Source organism: Enhydra lutris, unplaced genomic scaffold (assembly GCF_002288905.1).
Source record: "Enhydra lutris kenyoni isolate GAN:26980312 unplaced genomic scaffold, ASM228890v2 scaffoldscaffold78, whole genome shotgun sequence".
Classification (NCBI taxonomy): domain Eukaryota; kingdom Metazoa; phylum Chordata; class Mammalia; order Carnivora; family Mustelidae; genus Enhydra; species Enhydra lutris.
The window spans coordinates 3968776-3989057 of record NW_019154162.1 but is presented as its reverse complement, the minus strand read 5'-3'; the positions used below and the strand labels follow the sequence as shown (position 1 = coordinate 3989057).

The 20282-nt window shown below is 36.7% G+C and overlaps 1 protein-coding gene across 1 annotated transcript in view; it reads left to right on the top strand.

The window, feature by feature from the left end:
* LOC111160865 (IWS1, SUPT6H interacting protein) overlaps positions 1–20282 on the top strand; it is a 39184-nt gene that overhangs the window by 17113 nt on the left and 1789 nt on the right. The window contains exons 4-14 of the mRNA XM_022524249.1: positions 53–598; positions 1796–1988; positions 2534–2591; positions 7490–7587; positions 8345–8495; positions 9054–9136; positions 10206–10335; positions 11215–11332; positions 13295–13406; positions 13980–14036; positions 16968–17079. Of these exons, the coding sequence (XP_022379957.1) occupies positions 53–598; positions 1796–1988; positions 2534–2591; positions 7490–7587; positions 8345–8495; positions 9054–9136; positions 10206–10335; positions 11215–11332; positions 13295–13406; positions 13980–14036; positions 16968–17079 (1658 nt within the window). The remainder of the gene's footprint in view (positions 1–52; positions 599–1795; positions 1989–2533; positions 2592–7489; positions 7588–8344; positions 8496–9053; positions 9137–10205; positions 10336–11214; positions 11333–13294; positions 13407–13979; positions 14037–16967; positions 17080–20282) is intronic.

Genomic DNA, 20282 nt, shown 5'->3' with positions numbered 1-20282 from the left:
GCCAGTGACTCAGAAAATGAGGAGCTTCCCAAACCCCGTATCAGTGACTCAGAAAGTGAGGACCCACCAAGGCACCAAGCCAGTGACTCAGAAAATGAGGAGCTTCCCAAACCCCGTATCAGTGACTCAGAAAGTGAGGACCCACCAAGGCATCAAGCCAGTGACTCAGAAAATGAGGAGCTTCCCAAACCTCGGATTAGTGATTCGGAAAGTGAGGACCCCCCAAGGAACCAGGCCAGTGATTCAGAAAATGAGCTTCCCAAGCCCCGAGTCAGTGACTCTGAGAGTGAGGAGCCTCAGAAGGGACCTGCCAGTGATTCTGAAACTGAGGATGCCTCCAGACACAAACAGAAGCCAGAGTCAGATGATGATAGTGATGGGGAGAATAAGAGAGAGGATACAGAAATGCAGAATGACTCCTTTCATTCAGATAGCCATGTAGACAGAAAAAGGATCCAGAGTTCTGACAGCGAGGAGGACGAACCCAAAAGGCCAAAAATTGACAGTGATGAAGATGAAGAAAAAGTCGGGGAGGAGGAGAAAGTAGCGAAGCGAAAAGCTGCTGTGCTTTCTGATAGTGAAGATGAAGAGAAAGCATGTAAGGAATTGTTTTGGACTGTTTGTGCATAGTTTTAATTATTGTCTAAGCTTGTAACTGTGAAGCACTGTATTTCTGAAATGTTAGGTCTATATTCTCTCATTCAACTTGATCTTCTAAAATATTACTAGGATACCAGTTTTGCTTGGTTTTCAGTGGCTGATCTTAGTATTAAATTTGCTTTGAGTTCTAGGAGTATTAAAATCTAACTAGTTCAAAATAGTAAACTAATGGGAGTTTCATGGGAATATGAAATACTTAGTTTTTTGTGGGGGGAGGGTAATGTTTCCAAGAAATATGTTAACTTGAAAACCCAGCTGTACCCAGAGTTAGCTGCAAGTGTGACAGTCAGTGCACTAGTTTCCATCTAGCTATTGACTGAGTTCCCAAGTCTTTTTGGTACCTGTCTTTTGTGAAATGTGGTTGAATACCCAAATATGAGGAAGTTTGTGAGGGAGACTGTATTTAGAGACTGTATGTCTATGTAGCATATTCTAATCTTTGTTACCTGGGATCCTGTTTTCATGGATAATAATTTTTACTTGATTACTTTTTTATGAAACTTCCTTGATAGGGTGGGGAGGCCTATTCCCTTATAAGCTGACAGTTGTTACAGGAGAAGGAAAAAGACCATCACACATGTGCCATCCAGTTTACTAAGGGAGATGAGAAATTCCAAACTGACCAGCAGTGATGGGGGAGTATGGGAATTCCACAAAAGAATATCTAAGCCTTTTCAGTTCTGCTAATATTTGGCAGAATAGAAGGGACTCTAATTCTGTACATCATTCTAGGTTTCTTTTCTCTATTCCCCCAAAGGAAGGGTAGCTATTGGTGTCCATTTTTATATTGATTATTTTGTTCTTCATCTTCTGGTTACTGTTTCCTAAAGAGTATCATAATTGTGAGATGACTTTGAACCTTTTAGTCACTATTTTTTTAATAAAGTTTTTACTTAATCTCTATACTGGATATGGGGCTCAGACTCAAGACCTGGAGATCAAGAATCACATGGTCTGAGAGAGACAGCCAGGTGCCCCTGCTCTCTTTTTTTTTTTCCTTAATAATTATTCTAAGCTGTGTGTTAGGAGCCCTTTGATTTTTGCCGAGTGTTGCCATTTTAAATCACCTGTTCCTTTTAGTAATACCATGACCATGATGAATAAGATTAATGATATTTTGCACCTTTTTTGACAGCAGCAAAGAAGAGTCGTGTTGTCTCTGATGCAGATGACTCTGACAGTGATGTTATATCAGACAAATCAGGCAAAAGAGAGAAGACTCTAGCATCTGACAGTGAAGAAGAAGTAGGGAAAGAAGAGTTGTCTGATAAGAAAAATGAAGAGAAGGATCTGTTTGGGAGTGATAGTGAGTCTGGGAATGAAGAAGAGTAAGTGACAGTATAACATGAGTTTTCAAGGGTTCATAGAGGTGGTAGAGAGGGGTTTGTCTTTTAAGTTTTTTTAAACTTGTATTAAAATTTTGTGATGAGAAGTAAAATACAATATATCCTGCCTGTCTGCATGACTTTGGGGGATTCAGGAATCCTGAACTATTGCTACACACTATAATGTGGATGAATCTCAATAGTATTAAGTGAAAGAAGTGAAGAAGACATGTCTGATTCCACTGATGTGAAGTTCAGGAGCAGGCAAAATTAATCTGTGGTGATAGAAATCAGAATGGTGGTTGGCTCTAGGATATTCATGTAGGGACTGGCTAGAAAGGGCCACAACTGAACTCCCTGGAGAGACCAAATTGTTATATATTTTGATGAGGGTAATGGTTACATGAATGTGTACTTTTCTCAAAATCCACCAGAGTGGACACTTAAGATCTGCACATTTTACTATACATAAAATATACCTTATTAGAAAAAGATTTCATGGTTCCTGTGCAAATGAGAAGAAAGCAAATGATTTCCTTCTCTTCTAGAAATCTTATTGCAGACATATTTGGAGAATCTGGCGATGAAGAGGAAGAAGAATTTACAGTAAGTATAAGGGAGATATTTCCTTTTTGTTTCTGTGACAGTGGTTCCCAAAAAGGTAATTACAATAAGTAGAAATAAACAATTATAATGTGTTCAGTAGAAAAGTCTAAAATAGAGGATTCAGAAAAGTGAATTAAAAGTATGTACAAAAGCATAAAAGGCAAAATTGAATTAATCATTGGGGGACATTTTAAGAGATGGTGGAAGGTACCTTATAATGCTAAAGGGAAAGATTCACAATACTTAACAAAACTTGTGATTCTAGCAGTGGCAGGCTAGGTAATTTAGACCAACCCTTCCACTAAAGACAACTAGAAAAGCCAGACAAATGTTTAAAAATCTCATCAGCAGAGGAACAAGATAGCAAAGAATTACTAAGCCAAACCCCAGAACAGACAGATCCTAAAGAGGTAAGCTCAGCATTTAAAACTGCTTTTTCTGGGATGGTTGCCTGATTAGGCTGAGAGGCTGGTCATATTTTTGACAGCCTCAGGGGTCAAAATTTGGAGGTCAGATTTTGCTGAGCTTAGGAGACCCTAACTGCATGCTCAGAAAACTGCATGCTCAGAATTGGGACTCCTTGGATTAAGAGTGATGTGGAAGTGGTAAGAGTCTTTGCTTAGATTTTAGGCCAGCTTTGAGTCTTCTAACAACCTAGAGAACCTCAGTCCCAGAGATTCAATCACAGTGTGCCTTAATTCATTGGCTAGTGCTCTGAGACACCTGGCATATTCAGACAAATCCCTTTAGGACAAAGGTAGCATCATCACAGGCCTCAGATTATTTCTGTAGTTTATCAGGTACATAGTGTGGTACACAATCATAGATAACGTTAAAAAGAAACAATAGTGACAACAGATAATAGAAATAGAGGGTCTAGATACAGGAATCTTAGCTATTTCCTTAAAAAAACAAAAAAACTGTTCAAGGAGATAAAAGATTAGAATTTTGTCAGAGCAAACAACTTTTATATTTTTTATTTAAAAAAATTTTAAGATTTTATTTTTGAGTAATCTCTATACCCAGCATGGGGCTTGAACTTACAACCCTGAGATCAGGAGTTGCATGTTCCACCAGCTGGGCCAGGAAGGCACCCCAGATCAAACAATTTTTTTAAAAAGGTAGATTTGGAAGAAGAGAACTGAACAGAAATTCTGGAGTGGTAAAATTATAGTAACAAATTAAAAATTTGATGGTTGAGTTTAACAACAGAATAGAGTTATTTGAAAAGAAAATGAGGTTAGAAGGAGCTATTTAGAATGAAGAATTGAGATATATAAAAAATTATAAATTATACATGAGAAGGCTTAACATAGTGAATTGGAATCTTGGAAAAATATAGCAGAAGCATTTAAGGAAATGTAAAGCAAGAGTTTCTAGAAGTTGTATAAATTATAAGCAGGATAAATATCATGATACAGTGAAATCTGTACCTAAATACATCATAGTAAAATTGCAAGAAGTCCGAGAAGACAGGGAAATTTAAAAGTAGCCAGAGGGGGAAAATATTACATTCAGAGAGGCAAAAATCAGATTAAGAGCTGACTTCTTAACAGAAACTAATTGCAAACTTAGTGTTCTGTTACATTCAGCAAAAATACTTGTCAGGAATGAAGATTTCCTCCTAATTCATCTTACCAATATACCAATTGATGGAGATACTAAAGGCAGAAAGAAAATCTCAGGTGGAAAATCAGGGATTTAGGAAGAAAAAGCAACAAAAGTGTGTGGGTAAGTCTAAATGAGTATTGATGCTACAAAAAAAAGTCATGTGTGATGTGGGTTGAAATATCTATAAAATTAGAATATGACAGCAGTAACAAATTGGGAGTATACATGGTCTTTGCAAATGTGTATAAAAGGACATCAGTAGACTTTGCATTGTGATCTCTAAAGTGGCCACTAAAAAAAGTAATGGAATATGTAAGCCTCCAATTAATAGAGGGGAAAAACAATAATAAAAGCTATCAATCCAAAAAGAAGGCAAGAGAAAAAAAAAGAGGTATAGAACAGGGAATAATTAGAGTAGGATATAGTAAGATAGCAGATTTAAGCTTTCATAACATCTCAGATTATATTAAACTGAAATATATCAAGTGCTCTAATTAAAGGACAGAGGTGGTCAGATTGGATTTTAAAATATAGCTGTTTACTCATTGCATGATTCATCTGAAAGAAGGTAAAGAAAAGTTGAAAATAAAAGGATGGAAAAAGATACTGTGTGTGAACGCTAATAAAAAAACTGGCACAGCTCTGTGAATATGAGACTTTGAGGCAGAAAAACATTTGAGATAAAGGGTCACTTTAGGGGTGCCTGGGTAGCACAGTTGGTTAAGCATGTGACCCTTGGTTTCGGCTCAGGTTGTGATCTCAGGATCTTGAAATCAGGCCCTCCCTCAGGCTCTGTGCTCAGCACGGAGTCTGCTCGGGATTCTCTCTCTCAAATAAATAAATCTTCAAAAAAATAAAAAAGAGGGTCAGAATTGATTAAAAAGGTTTTCAAATTGTATATATATACTAATGTGGCCAAAATGCATATATACAAAACAAAAATTAACAGAATGGCAAAGAGAAATGAACAAATCTATTATCTGAGTGGAATGTAACCAATAGAACAAGCAGACCAAAAAGCCACTGAAGAGTCTCTTTTTATGTAATCTGGAAATAAAATGCAAATAAGAATACAAAAGAAAAGTTTGGGAATTATAAAAGTTAAAATTATTTTCTGTTCTTTGGCTTTCCTTTTCACTTTCTTAATGGAGTCTTGAGGAGCAAGTTTTTAATTTTAATATAAATCAACTTTATCTTTTCCTTTATAGTGAAACTTTGAACTCCCACAAATTTTTGCTTATTCCTAAAATCATAGAGATACTCTCTTGAATTATATTCTAGAAGCTTATTTTAATCTTTCACATTTAGTTGTACAATCCACCTGTAATGGGTATGTATGAGATAGAAGTTAGGGGGTTCCTGGCTGCCTCAGTTGGGAGAGCATATGACTCTCTATCTTGGGATTGTAAAGAAGCCCCACATTGGGTATATAGAGTTACTTTAAATTAAAATGTTTAAAAAAATTTTTCCTCCCATTTGGAATATCTAGTTGACCCAGGCCATCCTTTCCTGCTTCTCCCTAGTGCCATCTTTGTCATAAACGAAGTGTCTGTAGATGATTTCCAGTCTATTTTGGCAGTTTCTTGTCTGTTCTATGGGTCTCTTTATTCTTGTGGTGTTAATACAGAACTGTGGATATTTGGTTGTTTATGCCCTCTAAGCTTGTTATTTTTCAAGATTGCCTTGATTTTCTTTTAGCACATTCCCATATAAATTTTAAACCAAGCTTTTGCAAAAATTACAAAGTATAAACAACATTTTCTGAATGCAGAGCAGTGAAATTAGAAATTCATTTCAAAATCCACAAACAAAATATCCTTGCCACCCAGAAATTTAAGACTTTCTTGTCAGACAGTTCTTGCATTGAAAAAAAAATCAGTACTTTAATTCCTAAAAGAGTGAAACTTAGATGAATTTAGAGTCTGATTCAAGAGGGTAGAAAAATAAAGTGAACCTAAGGAAAATAGGAATAATAGGAATAATTCATTCAAATATTTGGGAGCCTGTATGCCAGAGACTGGATATTGCGCTCATGGTGCTTATACTCAATTAAACAGCTTTTTTACAAGAGTAAGATGTGTTTCTCTAGTTTAGAGAATTACCATCAACTTGATTTTGGGTTTAGTTCATGGAGAAAAACAGCATACTCAGTAAACTATTGGAAAGATCGAAGTACAACATAAAAGAAGCTATAAAGAAAAGACTATTTTAATTACATAAAAGTAAAAAATTATGCTTGGAAAACATTACCATAAACAAAATGCAACTGTACCAATTGAGGATTGTGCAGGCTCTGTCACTTTAAAAAGGGCTGTTTTGAAGAGACTAAGTTTTGGGGCGCCTGGGTGGCTCAGTAGGTTAAAGCCTCTGCCTTTGGCTCAGGTCATGGTCCCGGGGTGCTGGGATCGAGCCCCGCATCGGGCTCTCTGCTTAGCGGGGAGTCTGCTTCCCCCCCCCCACCCGCCTGCCTCTGCCTACTTGTGGTCTCTGTCAGATAAATAAATAAAATCTTAAAAAAAAAAATTAAATAAATAAATAAAGAGACTAAGTTTTAAATCCATACCAATAATTCAAAGATCCAACAGGAAAATGGACATAGGAAATTGGGAGTTCCATAGAGAAAAAATTAAAAATGACCTTTAAACATGAACAAAATGCCCACCGTTACTCACAAGAGAATATAAAGAAAGATGCCTTTTAGTTTTTGGTTCAGAGATTGGCGAATATCAATGTTTGATAACTTGTAGTAGTGAAAAGCTGGAGAAACAGGTGTACTTAATGCTTTGCTGGAAAGAATTAATAAGTATAACCTCTGTGAAAAGTTTGGTAAATATTTCACAGAATTTCAAATACATATACCTAAATGTCTGTGGCAAAATATATAAACAAATTATGGTTACAATCATAGTATGAAATAATCCAAAGCCTTAAAATGAATGAGGACACTTTATGCCAATATGAATTGATCTCCATATTCTATTGTTAAATGTGGAAAGTGCAACCAGTATATACTGTACCCAGTGCGTGGAGTATGCTACCATTTGTATAATAAAAGGGGATAAGAAATACATATGTTTAGAAGTATGTATGTGTAAAATATAGGCTATTTCTGGAAGAAGACATAAGAAAAGCGGTAACACTAACAGCTAGGGTGGAGGAAGCTTTTTTGCTCTTTACCTTTTTGTGAATGTATTACTTTAAAAATGCAAAAAAAAATAAGAGTAGTTATACTAAAGGAAATCTGTAAGGAAGTTGCAATAACCCTGGCAAATTTACCTGGCCTGTAGGGTTTTAACCAAGAAGATTTGGAGGAAGAAAAAAGTGAAACACAGGTAAAAGAAGCAGAAGATTCAGATTCTGATGATAACATAAAGAGAGGAAAACAGTAAGTTTGTTTCATTTTTTAAAAAGGAATTTGTTAAAAACTGAGGGTTGCTGGAGGGGAGTGGGTGGAGGAATGGGGTAACTGGGTGAAGGGCATTAAGGAGGGCATGTGATGTAATGAGCACTGGGTATTATATAAGACTGAGGAATCACTGAACTTTACCTCTGAAACTAATAATATACTATATTAATTTAAATTAAAAATCATAAAGGTATTTGTTAAAGAGTACTTTAAAAATGAAGATAGAGACTATCAAACTTTGTTTTTTCTTATTTTGGTTCCTTACTAAGTGTGGCAAAGAATCTGTTCCATTTTTCTCCATTCTTTTTCTCTATATACAGTGCTGTCTGAAAATACATTTACGCTTACTATTTTTCTTTTCATTTGCCCTGTGCTCAGCTTCTTAATTTGTGTCATCCTCACTGTGTAAGCTCTTCTTAAGTTACTGAAACACAACATAAAAATACATTTTTTGAGAGAAAAGCTGACTTTGAGGTTCCAGGGGCAGTGAGGTAAAGTCCTAACTACAAAATATTACTTGGTTGAATTTCACATTCTTTTGTTGAGATGATTGTAATCTCTGTTCAGAGAAGTCTGATATCTTGAAAGGTGCCAAGTTGTAAGTATTTGCACTTTAGAAGAAAGTAGCATTTTGTGGAGTTAGAATTAAGAAAGTTGGTGGTTCTTAACTGTGACAAAAGGAGATATGTATTTAAAAGGGAATTTGTATTTCCCTTGATTTTGTGTTGCTGCTTAGTATGGACTTTCTGTCGGATTTCGAGATGATGTTGCAGCGGAAAAAGAGCATGAGCGGCAAGCGCAGGCGTAACCGAGATGGTGGTACTTTTATTAGTGACGCTGATGACGTAGTGAGTGCTATGATTGTCAAGATGAATGAGGCTGCGGAGGTGAGATGGGTCACTGGTGGCTTCCTCTTTTCTTTCCTCAGTTAGGGAAGAGAAAAGTATGTGGAGACATGTAGCTGAAATAAGACTGGTCATGGGTGTTTAATTGTGGACATGTATGTGATAGTGTATTAGTTTGTTTTCTATCTTGGTAGAATTTGAAATTTTCTATAATTAAAATAGGAAAAAGCACCAAAGTAAATACTGAAACTCTTTTTTAATAACAATAACATTATTCCTCTAAATTTATAATTGTTTAAGCTATCTAATAGTTTTGTAGGTTTGATTAATACAGGCGTAGAGGTGGTGGGTATTAAGGAGGGCATGTATTGCATGGAGCACTGGATGTGGTGCATAAACAGTGAATCTTGGAACACTGAAAAAAATAAAAAATACATAGAATTTGGGGTTCTATAAAAAGTTCATTTTTTAGTTTTCTTGTAGAAAAAATTGTTACTCAGAGACACTGCTGCTTTATTTAAAAGTTTAGAATTATAGTGGTTACAATTTATTATTAACAATAAGTGTTGCTTTTTTAAAAATCTTTTTCTTCCTGGATAGGAAGACAGACAGTTGAACAATCAAAAAAAGCCAGCACTGAAAAAATTAACATTATTACCTACTGTGGTCATGCACCTTAAGAAGTAAGTATTCTGTTTCCTTGAAAAAGTTGTTTCCTCTTAATGGAGTAATATTCAAACTATGTACTGGTGTTCTAGAGATGTTATTTAATGACTGCTATCTGTCAATTCATAGAAAAATAATAATAAATAGAATTTCCTAAATTATGTTACTTCCTCCCAAATTAAAAAAAAAAAATTTTTTTTCTTAAGAGGTGCATGAGGTGCAGAGGGAGAGAGAAAATCTTAAGCAGGCTCCATGCCCGGCTCAGAGCCTGATGCAAGGCTTGGTCTCATAACCCTGAAATTATGCCTTGAGCTGAAATCAGGAGTTGGATGTTTATCTGACTGAGCCACCCAGGTGCCCCCTCATAACTTTTCTTAAGTCTTGATGCCTGTTAACAAACAGAACAGAACAAATAGCAAACTGACACTAAGGAAAGAAAAGCATGTAAACCACTACTTTTGTTCTTTATCGACTCTCTTATTTTGAGTCTAGTAAAATTGCATCTCTTTTCCCAGTGTAATTGAGCACAGAGAAAATTCTGGGGGACTGGTTGAAGCCTGTATTGTAGAAGACTTATATGACCAGTTATATCATGAAGTATGTCACTGGTCTTCTAGAATAGGGACCCTCTTTTGATAGATCTTGATACTTGTATTCTTGAGCAACTGATTTCTCCTTGAATCTAACCAAGTTAGGTGTCCTGCCAAGACTAACACAATTTTGGGTTCTCTATCATCTAAACCAGTTTGAGAATCTCTATTCTGATAAAGATTATTTTTTTAAGTTGTAATTATTGGAGCTCTTTATTCTTATTGTCTGTACCATTCATATAGCATTAACCTGTCTTATATAATTCAGGTTTTTAACAAATGATCTTTGCCTGTCAAATCTGTTGTTGTTGTTGTTGTTTTTAAATAGGAACTAAATTTTGTATTGCTTTTGAAACAGGAATAGGTACTTAGTAAGTAAGGTGGTTGAGTAACTTTAAAAGCAGTTTTTGGAAAGGCCACTAAATATATAAGAAAATCCAGAGCAAGCTATGGTAGAACCAAGGTTCAGAGACTTGACTTTTTTTCTTAATTGCAGGCAGGACCTTAAAGAAACATTTATTGACAGTGGTGTCATGTCTGCCATCAAAGAATGGCTCTCCCCTCTACCAGATAGGAGTTTGCCAGCATTGAAGATTCGAGAGGAGCTATTGAAGATTCTGCAAGAGGTTAGAGGCAAATAATCTAAGTATATGTTCTTCATTAATTATCTGATGTGGTTTGTATCGTTACAACCTCTGTGTCAGCATGTATTTACATATTCTGCCTTAGTCTGCCAGAAGAGGGGTTTCAATAGGTATGTCTATTAGAAACATACTAAATAAAATGAGCATAAAAAGGAAGGCCTTATAACATTTCATGTAACTATAGTATTGAAGGAAAAAGATCTTGGAATTGCTATTATTTATCTAAGAGGAATTTTATAGCAGTGGACATGTTTTAGGGAGGCAATTGAAGTAGAAAAGGCACCAATTTCAGATTCAGATAAACTTGCTCATGAAATCTTGAGCTGAGTCACCTTTTTGTGGCTGTGACACCTTGGGCAGGCTACTTAACTTCTGAAGGAATTCCCAAGGAACTTCCCGTGTGCTAGGTGTTCATACATGTATTGGTTCATTTATTCCTCACAACAAATCTGTAAAGTAGGTGTATTGTTTTCATTCTACAGATGAGGAAATGAAGACTCAAGAGAAGTTAAATGACTTGTCCAAGGTCACATAACTAGCAGATTGGCTATGCTTGGGTTCAGACTGAGGTCTGTTTGATTCAGAGGCCTGTACTGATGCTTGTTATTAAACTGCTAACTTCTGAGTATGGTTAGTTTACACTTTCCACATTAAGTTTTACTTTGACTCAGTGTAATACTGAAATCTCAACTCTTGATAGGAACACAGAGTATCTTTGTGTTCAATGCCTGCAGATTCTGAAAATGGAATTTTCCTTATTCTTTTGTGAAAGAACCAGGTGTTGGAGGTCCTCTAGAATAGACTGGCAGGACTCCCAGTTTTTGAGTGATTAATGTATTTGTATGTGTTTGTGTTCCCCAGCTACCTAGTGTGAGCCAGGAGACCCTGAAGCATAGTGGGATTGGACGAGCAGTGATGTATCTCTATAAACACCCCAAGGAATCAAGGTCCAACAAGGATATGGCAGGGAAATTAATCAGTATGTACATTTTTCTTTTTGTTGTGTTGTGTTTATGTATGTTAGAAAGACATGTATGTATAAAAGCAAACTATATTTTTACCAATATTCATTTAAAATGGGTTCATGAAGTAGAATAGAAATTTTTTTGGTAATTTCTTGTGGGTACCAGTTTTTTAGCCTTAGACTTAAAATGTTCCTCAGCATATTTAAGTATGCTATGAATATTAAGGATAGCAAGTGAAAAGTTTTCTAATCCTGGCTCAAGAGCATATATAGAGAAGGGGGTTAGTATACAGGCTCTAGAGTCCATCATATCTGGGTTCAAATCCTGGATTCACCACCTACCTTATTGCATTCTTTAGGCAAGTGATTTAAGCTCTAAGCCTTTGTTTCCTCCTCTGTAAAATAATATGTTCATTTTGAATTATAAAGATTAAATTAGAGGATATATGTACTGTATTATATATTATATACAATTATATATAGTTGTATATATTACATATTATATATATAAGCACAGTGTCTAGCACATAGTAAGACCTCAAGAAATGTTAGCCACTAGTGCTATTGTTACTTTTATACTGGTCTTCAAAGTGTTTTGCATGTTCTTATTTAATGATAACTGAGAAATACAGGAGTCTAACTGGGATTAATCTAATCAATTACTGTATCTTTCAGTTTTAAGAATGAAAACCATGTGTGTTTTCATCATTCTTCTTAATTCTTCTATGCTCCATGTTGCAAAGGAATTTTTTAAACTTCAAGGATATATCAAAAATATTCCTGGGGCGCCTGGGTGGCTCAGTGGGTTAAGCCTCTGCCTTCGGCTCAGGTCGTGATCTTAGGGTCCTGGGATCGAGCCCCACATCAGGCTCTCTGCCCAGCAGGGAGCCTGCTTCTCCCTCTCTATCTGCCTGCCTCTGCCTACTTCTGCCTACTTGTGATTTCTCTCTCTTTCTCTGTCAAATAAATAAATAAATAAATAAATCTTTAAAAAAATATATTCCTATATGTGAATATAGTAATTACTTTTCTACTCAGTTTTTGAGATTATCAAAGGTTTTTAGAGAAATTTATTTTTTTTGTGAACTAGAGAAGTATTACATTTTTGATTTTGTTAATAAACTGCAGTGCACTATTATATGATAAACTTCTAATGCTTTTATGCAGTAGTTCTCAACTCTCATTTTGCCCTAAGCTGAGAGAAGCAGAATATTCTCACTAATACCCATGACACTATAACAGTAATTCTGAATCTAATAGCGGGGTTGGTAGGCAAAATGTATAAAGATATATAGACTCCCTGAGACTCCCTGCTCCCTTATTTGATAACACCTAATGTTCTTTCTGAATGTTCTTGCTTGTTTTGATGGTGTAGTAAATGCAGCAGTAAGCTAGATTTTGTTTGAGAACAAAAACATCACCCCTGGACTTTTACTGACTAAATGGTGGGCATGTTGTACTTTGGTTCATGGTCACATCACTGTAGCAGCTTTCTTAGACTTAATGAAATCTAGACTCTGTGCTGCACTGTTAAAATGCAATTTTTTAAGATTTAGACATTTGACAAGTAATAAGGGAGCTTGTTTTTGGTTATACTAGGAAGCTAGAAGAATTTCAAGATTTTCTGTTTCCAGTAGAGTCAACTTACAAATTAGGGTGTTTTTGAAATGTCAATACAGCTAATTGATGACTGTCAAAGTGAGTCAGTTACTACTTTCTTTAAACCTCTGTGGTAGTTAAAGGCATACATGACTTTCTGACACTCAATTTTCTGAATCAGCTGAAGCTGGTTATAGTACTGGTATTATTACCTGCTGTGTTTATCCTGAAATGGTCCTGAAATAATGGTATCTTTAGGGAAAGAATATTCTAAAGCCTGGAATATTACATCACACTAGGATGTAATATTATTATTTCAGGGAATGGTAGCAGATATGCTACTTTCTAGTCTAAATAATTGATTTTTCCTTGTTACAGATGAATGGTCTCGGCCTATATTTGGTCTTACCTCAAACTACAAAGGTATGACAAGAGAAGAAAGAGAGCAGAGAGATCTAGAACAAATGCCTCAACGACGGAGAATGAACAGGTATGAAGAGTAAATATTGTTCCAGCAACTCAGGTTTTGTAATCAGGTCATTAAGAATCCTGCAGAGTGATAGGATTTTGTCTTTTCTCTCAGCTTCATAGGTCTGTGTAGTTTATACCCTTTTAGTTTAAATGTGGTACTATACAGTGAAGGCCCACACCCCCTTCTTTTTTGGTTTGATTTGATGGAATGTGGCCTTTGCCAAATTTAGAGGTTGCTTGTGTTTTTCCAGCCAGTTGCAGGAAAAACTCTCTTTCTCAGGTCCATTTTCAGATTCTTAGGAGAAAAAAAATTGGTCCTGGTTCAGTTTGTATCAGCAAACCGGATGCAATTGCATCCAGGATGCCAGGGTTATTAGTTACAAAAATGGCAGTTACTCCTCACCCATGATGAAACCTGATATGCAAACAATCATTAAAAGAAGTTATAATTTTAAAAGATTTGGAGTAATTTTCCCAGATCCAGTGTAAAGGACCAAATTGTGGTCCAAGTTTGATATTTCGCTTTGCTGGTTTTTTTCTTAGTTATAAGGTTCTAACATTCCTGGTATCTCATTGATAATTTTTTTCATAGCACTGGTGGTCAGACACCCCGAAGAGACCTGGAAAAGGTGCTGACAGGAGAAGAAAAGTAAGATTTTTTATTAATTGTTGTTCTTAGACTTCATATAGGAAATCTTCTGCTTGTTGCTTTAAAAAAACAGCAAATGAAACGTTATGTTTACCCTGGTGGGGGGATGGCTTTCAGATTAACATTTATTGAATATCCACAAACGTGGTGGTCTAGAGGATATAACATTGAGAAATAGTTCATTTCAGTAAAGATTTTGTTGCTGCTTGCTATGTGCTAGACTGTGTTGAGTTCTGGGAATATAAAAACCAAAAGTTGGCCCATGCTCTTAAAATGTCTATAAAGAGTTTTTAAGTAAAGGGGAGAGCTTAAGTAATGGTATGGGTTATCATGCAAAGTCTACTTCAGGAATAGCAAGTAGACTGAAGTGGTTGGGCAATAGTGTGGTACCTAAGATGGTACAAGATGAGTTTAAGAGTATAGATGTGGGCCAGATTTTGAAGGGGTTTGAATCAAGTTGTGGAATTGTCACTTCTCTTTGTGATTCTATAGAAAGTGGACATAGATATGAAGTTGTCAGATTTGATTTGGAATGCTGGTGCTGGTGGTATCGTGGTGCAAGGTGGGTTAGAGTGCAGAGGAGCTGAAGGCCATGAAACTGAGGTACAAAATTGCCAAGAATTGGTGACTCTGTGGGTGAGGAGTTTGGCTAATGTTGAAGACATCAGTTTTATCCCAAGTAACTCTTGGTATTACCATTTACCTAAATAGAGAGGAAGAGTAGATTTGGAGGACATAGGTGCCTGGGCAAAGTAAATGTGAGATGCCTAGTGAAATACTCTTACAAATATCATGTATGATATTTATAATGTAAATATCATGGGTCTGAAACCTGGATTTGGGGCCAGAGACAATAGATTTGACAATTATTTCCACAGAAATGATTGTGGAACCAAGAAAGTATAGAGTAAGAAATAAACCATACCACTTTGAAAAGGGTGTAGCCAGTGAAAGTGAGTAAGTAGGTGTTGTTCTGCATGTTGGAGGAAACGCTAGAGGAGAATGAAGAGGCCATGCTGGAGAGAGATAGCTGCAAAGGGCATGGGCCATTGCAGAGGCTACAGAGGAGTTTGTGCAGTGAGTGCTGGCAATCAGGTGGCACCCAGATTGCAAGAGAGGGGGGAAGAAGAGCTAGAGAGCACTGGTGTTGTTGGTTTGTGGATAGATTTGATGATGGGACAGATGGCAGCTTTAGGGGAGAATAGGGTATGAGAATTTTCTTTGGCTAGCCACTTAATTTATTCCTGTATTTGAAACTTATAGAAGCTTGATATTAAGAATAGATGAAACTTGGGGTGCCTGGGTGGCTCAGTTAGTTAAACTTCTGACTCTTGATTTTGGTCATGATCTCAAGGTTGTGAGATCAGGTTCTGCACTGGGCATGAAGCCTGCTTAAGAGTCCTTCTCCCGCTCTCTCTGTCCTCACCACCCCCTCACTCTCACGCTCTCTCTCTTAAAAAAAAAAAAAAAAAAAAAAGATTATACTCCATACAAGGGAATAGAAATGAATTTTTTATCCTCTTCTCCCACTCCAACCTCCCCCCACACAGACACACATATACCCACTCTCCATTTACCAGTAGAGTAAATAGTTACCTAAAAGTTGAGTGATTTGAATGCCCAGATGTTTACAAATAGGCTTTACTTTTGAGGGGTGCTAATCTTAATTTAGTCTTAAATTTGTAATAAAAGTAACTGTATGTCACACCATCAAATGCTGGCAAGGATGTTGAGAAACCAGCTCACTCGTACCTTAATGTGAGTAAAATGATACAGCTTCTCTGGAAAACAGTTTGGCAGCGCATGTAAAGTTAAGCATGCAACCACCATACGACCCAGCACTTGCAGTCCTGGACACTTTTCCCAGAAAAATGAACACTTAAATTTGTGCAAAAACCTGTAAATGAGTATACAGTGTTATTCATAATAGTCCAGAACTGGAAACAATCCAGATGTCCTTCAGCAGGTGAATAATCAAACTGTGGCACATTTGTTCTGTAGAATACCGCTCAGCAATTAAAAGGAACAAATACTGATAGATGTAACAACTTGGATGGATCCTCATGAGCATTATGTTTAGTGGATAAAGCCAGTTTCTAAAGATTATGTAGTGTATTCCATTTATGTAACATTCTTGAAATGCTAAAATTAGAGAAGTGAACAAGTTCATGGTCACCAGGGCTAGGGGCCGGGCAGATGGAGTAAGAGGGTGGATGTGTTTTTATAAGAGGGCAATAGGAAGGACCCTTGTGGTAAATACACGAACCTGCACTTGTGAATAAATTGCATAGAACTAATAAACTCAGAAACACACAAATGAATGTAAGTAAAACTAGGGAAATGTAAATAAAAACTGATGGACTTATATCAACATTAGTATTGTAGTTCTTGGATAGTTTTGCATCTTTTACCATTGGGAGAGACACTGGATCTCTCTGTATTATTTCTTAAAACTACATGTGAATCTGTGATTATCCAAACTTTTAAAAACAAGAAGCAGAAATTATTGTATTAATTGCATATACAACACCACAAAAACTACTTTGAGGGCATACTCAGTTTTGGGGGATCATTTTGGCTACCAGATGTTTCATCTCACAAGTGAGACTGTGAGGAGCTCCACCAGACCAGAGAAATTGGAATTTGGGGTTCTGATGTGGGAGCCAGCCTTGGAAAGGAGAGAGGCTTGATTATATCTGAAGCTGAAGGGAGGCTAAGAGAACTCCTGAAAATGCAGAAGAAGTTGGCTTTGAGAGGGAAGTTGAAGAATTTTTAGAGTAATGTGAGTGATGGTGAAGTCAACTGAGATAGCAAGAGGGCAGATAGGGTGACCTGGAGAAGCAGAGGAAGTTTGAAATACCTGTACAGCTGAATCAGCTGGACCCAGCTGTGATTGGCTACATAATAGTATGGTCTTCTTCCTATTCTCAGGGCACTCAGACCTGGAGATCCTGGATTCTGTGCCCGAGCAAGGGTCCCCATGCCCTCAAACAAGGACTACGTTGTCAGACCTAAGTGGAATGTGGAAATGGAGTCATCCAGGGTAAGTAAGCAAGGAGGGAAATAGCGAGGTGGATCTCAAGTGGAAGTTACTATTTTGTCTTTTACTTTATGTGTTATAACTTTTAACAGCTCTTGAGGTTTATCTGATTTAAAGTGAGCTGTTTTCTGGTCTCTTAGCTAGCCAGATCATTGCTTGTGAGCTTTACTTCAGACTTAAAGCAACAGTATCAATCCCTTTATTTCAACTGAATCTTGAAGTCTAGAGTGTTCTCATGCAGTCATTTTTTAGAACCATGAGAAACAGAACTCTCTACTTCTGCAATCTACCCCTCCCTTTCTCTTCAACTGTTTTAAGTAATTCTGTTGTGAAATATTTAGGGTAAACACTTCCTCTGTCATCATTGTAAATACTACTCCGTGATCTTCATTGCTCCTCAGTAATCTTTTTTTATTCTCCATTCAAACTACTCTTTCTAGCCTGGTATTCTTAAAAAGGGCCTAAGCCGATTGGAAAAGCATAAGAGGCGATTTGCAGAACAGAAACGACTCAGCAAAGTGCACCGTGCTGTCAAGTTCAGCATTGAAGGCAACAGGATGCCCCTGTAGTCCTGGCCCAACCAGAGTGTATCCGGGAGGTATCCCCAAGGAAGCATGCTCTGTGCATGAGCTTGAATTGTCAGCAGCTAGAGTGAAAATAAGTGTGCGTGTGCTTTCCTAACCAGAAAAGGCTCAGCCCACTTCTAGTTACCGAAATAATGACCGTAACAAACACTTCATGACTTTCAAGTTCTGTTGAACATTTAGAAATTAAAATGGAAGTCCCTTCCTTTATTAGTACCCCGGAAACTCATGGATAATTAATTCCCTGATAAGCATTTTGATCTTCCTGTTACCCATTTTTATTAAAAAGTCTTTTTTAGGGTCCAGAATCATAGTGGTCTGCATTACAAGCATGTAAAGTGATGAGTAGCTTCTTGAAGGAAGGGAGGTGACTTTTCCTCCCGTTGTCAGTGGCTCATCAGTGTGCATTTGAGAGGACCCATTGCATAAAGCCTCCCACTAAATAGTTAAGAGATAAATTTGATTAATACATACTTAATACATGGTTAGAAATGAAAATGTTGGGACCCTTCCTTAAAGCCACACTCACTCCCTGCTGTGCTCTGAGATGAATAGCGCTACCTTTGTAGCAGTGTGCTCTTGAGAGTCTGAGTGTGTTGCCTTCCTTTTGTGACTTCTCCATGACCCCTGCTTGGGCAGCTATTTTCATGGACTACACTCACCTTTGTGCCAGTTCATTTTTGATATTAAGCTGCAATCAAAACAAAGCACACTTTCTACTTACTGAGAATAAATGAGAAGTAGAAGAGCCACTACTTCAGTGCCAAGAACTTTTTCATACTTCCTTCCCCTTTTTTGTACTGTTACTCATATCCACATCCCTTGATACCCCTTCTCTTCCTCAGCCGCTTCTCTTTCTTTTTACCTTTCATTTTTCCACTGTCTTTTCCCCTCTTGCTGTCCCTCTTAGTAGTATTTTTTCTTCCCCAGCACACTTACGTTTGAGAATTGAGAACGGTAAGACAGAGAAAATGTAATAAAAAAAAGTCTCAGTGGCCATTCTTCTTTGGAAGCCTAGCTGTGTTCTGAAAGGCATGTGCCTGTCTGCCAGTGTTGCTGGTTCTGATCCCATTCTCCCAGTAGGTGATGGGCAGGTGGAAAGAAGTAGCCTAGTCTCCTGCTAGAGCAGAGCAGTGACTAGCAGGCAGAGAGGCAAGTTCAAGCTGCTTTCCTTTCGTTCATCCCGCACTCCCGAGATCATAATGTGCCAGTACTATCTAAGTCCAAGTCTAGGCATGTTTGGGGGCCTGGTGGTTTCATGTTACATTTTAGGGTATTGTCCTTAAACCACCTGACACTCTTTCCCTGTTCAGGAAGAATCCTTATGCATTCACTCAGGGCTTCCACATTGCAGACACTAATGAGTATTATTAGAAAACATATTTTCCAGAAGAAAATTGGAGTGAGTAAATGGCTTTCAAATGAAACTCTTTGTTTTAAATGTAATTTTTATTTTTGAAAGTACATAAGTAAATATAAAACACTATAGAATAACCCCATTGCAAAGCCCTGCTCTTCTCAAAGTCCCCAGTGTTAACAGTTTGTTGTGTTAAATGTATTCCCAGTAATGCTTCAAATTTGTTTTTTTGTGGTTATAATTACAGAAAATTTTGAGATTAGAAAGAGAAATCAGCCACCATTCAAAAGCAGTTTGTTATAATTTTTGCCCTTTTTTTCTATTGATACTTTTATAAAATTATACTGTATATAATTTTGGTCATTTCCCCTCATTAAACCACCTTATCATTTGTCTTTTATATGGGCTGCATAATGGTCTATCATGTGAATATATAATTTGTTTATTTATTCCTCTATGGTTTCCGATTTTTCACTCCTAAATAATGCAATAACCTACACTACATTGTATATTTAAATGTTAATTTATTCCATGGAGTGCTTTTAAGATAATAGTAAAATGACAAACGCAATGTATGTTTTTATATAAACTTTTAAATGCAGAAAGCACAAATAAAATTAATGTCACTTGTAATTCCGCTACACCTTAATATTAACATTTTGGGCTATTTCCTTTTTGTCCTTTTTATATTGTACATAAACATTACTGGTTTTGTGGTTTGGTGTTTTTGTTTCAACTTTTATGCAAAATTGTTGTTTTATACTTTGTTGGATTTTTGTTTTACTAAATATGGTAAAAATTCATTTAAGTAAACATTCTTCAGTGACTTAATATTGTGTCATAATACAGTTGTACCATAGTTTTGTGTTTTTTTTTGTTTTTTTTTTTTTTTTTAAGCAAAGCCATCTTGCTAATATTTTAAGCTACTTTTGGTTTTTCACTGATAAAACAGTGCAGCATACACTCTCAGTGTTCTAAGGAGTTGTGGTACAGAGTTGAATTAGGAGAGAGGTCACTGAATTTGGCATGTTAGGTACTAAATCTTTTGTGTTCTCTGACTTGGGGAAACTAGGCATCTGCCAGCTATAAGTCTTAATATAAATAGGAATGGATCAGTGTGACCTGGGTGTGTCCCTTTTGTGGAGGCTAGAGGGCTCAGATTGTTAGAGAGGTGCTGGGAGATGTTTCTAATGACGTGTAAAGCTGCTGAGAGTTAGGTAATTGGTGGTGATCTGAGTGGGTAAGGCTTCTGATGTGGACTGACT